Genomic DNA, 5,000 nt, shown 5'->3' on the forward strand with positions numbered 1-5,000 from the left:
ACCTACTACCTACTACCTAGTACCTCGTACCTAGTACCTAGTACCTAGTACCTACTACCTAGTACCTAGTACCTCGTACCTACTACCTACTACCTACTACCTAGTACCTCGTACCTACTACCTACTACCTACTACCTCGTACCTAGTACCTAGTACCTACTACCTACTACCTAGTACCTAGTACCTCGTACCTAGTACCTAGTACCTCGTACCTAGTACCTCGTACCTACTACCTACTACCTACTACCTAGTACCTCGTACCTAGTACCTAGTACCTACTACCTAGTACCTAGTACCTAGTACCTACTACCTAGTACCTAGTACCTCGTACCTACTACCTACTACCTACTACCTAGTACCTCGTACCTAGTACCTAGTACCTAGTACCTACTACCTACTACCTAGTACCTAGTACCTCGTACCTAGTACCTAGTACCTACTACCTAGTACCTCGTACCTAGTACCTCGTACCTACTACCTACTACCTACTACCTAGTACCTCGTACCTAGTACCTAGTACCTAGTACCTAGTACCTACTACCTAGTACCTCGTACCTAGTACCTAGTACCTCGTACCTACTACCTACTACCTAGTACCTCGTACCTACTACCTACTACCTACTACCTAGTACCTCGTACCTAGTACCTCGTACCTCGTACCTAGTACCTAGTACCTCGTACCTAGTACCTACTACCTAGTACCGTCGTACCTACTACCTACTACCTAGTACCTCGTACCTAGTACCTCGTACCTCGTACCTAGTACCTAGTACCTAGTACCTACTACCTACTACCTACTACCTAGTACCTCGTACCTAGTACCTCGTACCTCGTACCTAGTACCTAGTACCTCGTACCTACTACCTACTACCTAGTACCTCGTACCTAGTACCTACTACCTAGTACCTCGTACCTAGTACCTCGTACCTACTACCTACTACCTACTACCTAGTACCTCGTACCTAGTACCTCGTACCTACTACCTACTACCTCGTACCTAGTACCTAGTACCTACTACCTCGTACCTACTACCTACTACCTACTACCTAGTACCTCGTACCTAGTACCTAGTACCTAGTACCTACTACCTAGTACCTCGTACCTAGTACCTACTACCTAGTACCTCGTACCTAGTACCTCGTACCTACTACCTACTACCTACTACCTAGTACCTCGTACCTAGTACCTAGTACCTAGTACCTAGTACCTAGTACCTCGTACCTAGTACCTAGTACCTACTACCTACTACCTAGTACCTCGTACCTCGTACCTACTACCTACTACCTACTACCTCGTACCTACTACCTAGTACCTCGTACCTAGTACCTAGTACCTACTACCTACTACCTAGTACCTACTACCTACTACCTAGTACCTACTACCTACTACCTACTACCTAGTACCTACTACCTAGTACCTCGTACCTAGTACCTAGTACCTAGTACCTCGTACCTCGTACCTAGTACCTCGTACCTACTACCTACTACCTACTACCTACTACCTAGTACCTCGTACCTAGTACCTCGTACCTCGTACCTACTACCTAGTACCTCGTACCTAGTACCTCGTACCTAGTACCTAGTACCTCGTACCTCGTACCTACTACCTCGTACCTCGTACCTCGTACCTAGTACCTACTACCTAGTACCTCGTACCTAGTACCTAGTACCTAGTACCTACTACCTAGTACCTCGTACCTAGTACCTCGTACCTACTACCTACTACCTCGTACCTAGTACCTAGTACCTCCTACCTAGAAGGTGGAATATATTTGTAATAACTGTTAAAATGAATAAAACAAACAAGTAATTAGGTCCTCTGATGAGGGGGGTGGTGGCTGAGCAAAACAAGAAAACAAAATAAAAAATATCAAAAATAAAATAATAATATACTATAATTACAATGTTCCTTTTAGGATTGGGGTTAGGGTTAGGATTGGGGTTAGGGATGGGGTTAGGGTTAGGATTGGGGTTAGGATTAGGGTTTGGGTTGAAATTGGGGTTAGGGTTGGGGTTGGGGTTAGGGTTGGGGTTGAGGTTAGGGTTGGGGTTGGGGTTAGGGTTGGGGTTGGGGTTGAGGTTAGGGTTGGGGTTGGGGTTGGGGTTAGGGTTGGGGTTGGGGTTAGGGTTGGGGTTGAGGTTAGGGTTGGGGTTGGGGTTAGGGTTGGGGTTGAGGTTAGGGTTGGGGTTGAAATTGGGGTTAGGGTTAGGGTTGGGGTTAGGGTTGGGGTTGGGGTTAGGGTTGGGGTTGAGGTTAGGGTTAGGGTTGGGGTTAGGGTTGGGGTTGGGGTTGGGGTTAGGGTTGGGGTTGAGGTTAGGGTTGGGGTTGGGGTTAGGGTTGGGGTTGAGGTTAGGGTTGGGGTTGGGGTTAGGGTTGGGGTTGAGGTTAGGGTTGGGGTTGAGGTTAGGGTTGGGGTTGGGGTTGAGGTTAGGGTTGGGGTTGAGGTTAGGGTTGGGGTTGAGGTTAGGGTTAGGGTTGGGGTTAGGGTTGGGGTTGGGGTTAGGGTTGGGGTTGAGGTTAGGGTTGGGGTTGAGGTTAGGGTTGGGGTTGGGGTTGAGGTTAGGGTTGGGGTTGAGGTTAGGGTTGGGGTTGAGGTTAGGGTTGGGGTTGAGGTTAGGGTTGGGGTTGAGGTTAGGGTTGGGGTTGAGGTTAGGGTTGGGGTTAGGGTTGGGGTTGGGGTTGAGGTTAGGGTTGGGGTTGAGGTTAGGGTTGGGGTTGAGGTTAGGGTTGGGGTTGAGGTTAGGGTTGGGGTTGAGGTTAGGGTTGGGGTTGGGGTTGGGGTTGAGGTTAGGGTTAGGGTTGGGGTTGAGGTTAGGGTTGGGGTTGGGGTTGAGGTTAGGGTTGGGGTTGAGGTTAGGGTTGGGGTTGAGGTTAGGGTTGGGGTTGAGGTTAGGGTTAGGGTTGAGGTTAGGGTTGGGGTTGGGGTTGAGGTTAGGGTTGGGGTTGAGGTTAGGGTTGGGGTTGAGGTTAGGGTTGGGGTTGAGGTTAGGGTTGGGGTTGGGGTTGAGGTTAGGGTTGGGGTTGAGGTTAGGGTTGGGGTTGGGGTTGAGGTTAGGGTTGGGGTTGAGGTTAGGGTTGGGGTTGAGGTTAGGGTTGGGGGGTTGAGGTTAGGGTTGAGGTTAGGGTTAGGGTTGAGGTTAGGGTTGGGGTTGAGGTTAGGGTTGGGGTTGGGGTTGAGGTTAGGGTTGGGGTTGAGGTTAGGGTTGGGGTTGGGGTTGAGGTTGGGGTTGAGGTTAGGGTTGAGGTTAGGGTTAGGGTTGAGGTTAGGGTTAGGGTTGAGGTTAGGGTTGGGGTTGAGGTTAGGGTTAGGGTTGGGGTTGAGGTTAGGGTTGGGGTTGAGGTTAGGGTTGGGGTTGGGGTTGAGGTTGGGGTTGAGGTTAGGGTTGAGGTTAGGGTTAGGGTTGAGGTTAGGGTTAGGGTTGAGGTTAGGGTTGGGGTTGAGGTTAGGGTTAGGGTTGGGGTTGAGGTTAGGGTTGGGGTTGAGGTTAGGGTTAGGGTTAGGGTTGGGGTTGAGGTTAGGGTTGAGGTTAGGGTTGGGGTTGAGGTTAGGGTTAGGGGGGAAAAGAAGGACTAGGAATTATGCAACGCTATTGAATAGAACTAACATGATATTTTTTCTATAAGAAACTCTAACTATCAACTATCAACCGACCTCCACAAACAGAATACTGAACATCACAAGGGAATGGAATGGAATCAGAATCAGAATCAGAATCAGAATCAGAATCAGAATCAGAGTTGTTCTCCCTCCCCAGTACCCCCACTTCCTGAAGCGAGACGCCAACCGTCTGCAGATCATGCTGCAGAGGAGGAAGAGGTACAAGAACAGAACCATCCTGGGATACAAAACCCTGGCAGTGGGGGTCATCAACATGGCTGAGGTACACACACACACAGACAGACCCTGGCAGTGGGGGTCATCAACATGGCTGAGGTACACACACACACACACACTCACACACACTCACACACTCACACACAGACAGACCCTGGCAGTGGGGGTCATCAACATGGCTGAGGTACACACACACACACACACACACACACTCACACACACACACTCACACAGACAGACAGACCCTGGCAGTGGGGGTCATCAACATGGCTGAGGTACACACACACACACACACACACTCACACACACTCACACACAGACAGACCCTGGCAGTGGGGGTCATCAACATGGCTGAGGTACACACACACACACTCACACTCACACACTCACACACAGACAGACCCTGGCAGTGGGGGTCATCAACATGGCTGAGGTACACACACACACACACACACTCACACACACTCACACACTCACACACAGACAGACCCTGGCAGTGGGGGTCATCAACATGGCTGAGGTACACACACACACACACACACACTCACACACAGACAGACAGACCCTGGCAGTGGGGGTCATCAACATGGCTGAGGTACACACACACACACACACACACACTCACACACAGACAGACCCTGGCAGTGGGGGTCATCAACATGGCTGAGGTACACACACACACACACACACTCACACACAGACAGACCCTGGCAGTGGGGGTCATCAACATGGCTGAGGTACACACACACACACACACACACACACACAGACAGACCCTGGCAGTGGGGGTCATCAACATGGCTGAGGTACACACACGTGCGTGTGTGTGTGTGTGTGTGTGTGTGTGTGTGTGTGTGTTTAGGTGATGCAGCACCCTACAGACGGAGCACAGATCCTGGGTCTCCATAGCAACGTGAAGGAGGTGTGTGTGCGCGCGGCGGAGCTGAGTGTGTATTCTCTGTCCAGCCAGCCCACCGACCACGAGGACAGCAGTGGCCCCCCCAGGAACAAGACCAAGGCCTCAGGTCACACACACACACACACACACACACACACACACACACACACACACACACACACACACAGACATACACACACACACACACACACACACACACACACACACAGACATACACACACACACACACACACACACACACACACA

At 50.7% G+C, this 5,000-nt stretch overlaps 1 protein-coding gene across 1 annotated transcript in view; it reads left to right on the top strand.

Annotated features, from left to right (window-relative positions):
• The window catches only part of LOC310824799 (phosphofurin acidic cluster sorting protein 1-like), a gene marked incomplete at both ends in the record, with an annotated part of 11,455 nt that overhangs the window by 2,958 nt on the left and 3,497 nt on the right, over positions 1 to 5,000 (top strand). Inside the window, 2 exons of the mRNA XM_083698047.1 lie at positions 3,756 to 3,881; positions 4,698 to 4,860. Of these exons, the coding sequence (XP_083554173.1) occupies positions 3,756 to 3,881; positions 4,698 to 4,860 (289 nt within the window). The remainder of the gene's footprint in view (positions 1 to 3,755; positions 3,882 to 4,697; positions 4,861 to 5,000) is intronic.

Source organism: Argentina silus (genome assembly GCF_951799395.1).
Source record: "Argentina silus genome assembly, contig: scaffold_704, whole genome shotgun sequence".
NCBI lineage: Eukaryota > Metazoa > Chordata > Actinopteri > Argentiniformes > Argentinidae > Argentina > Argentina silus.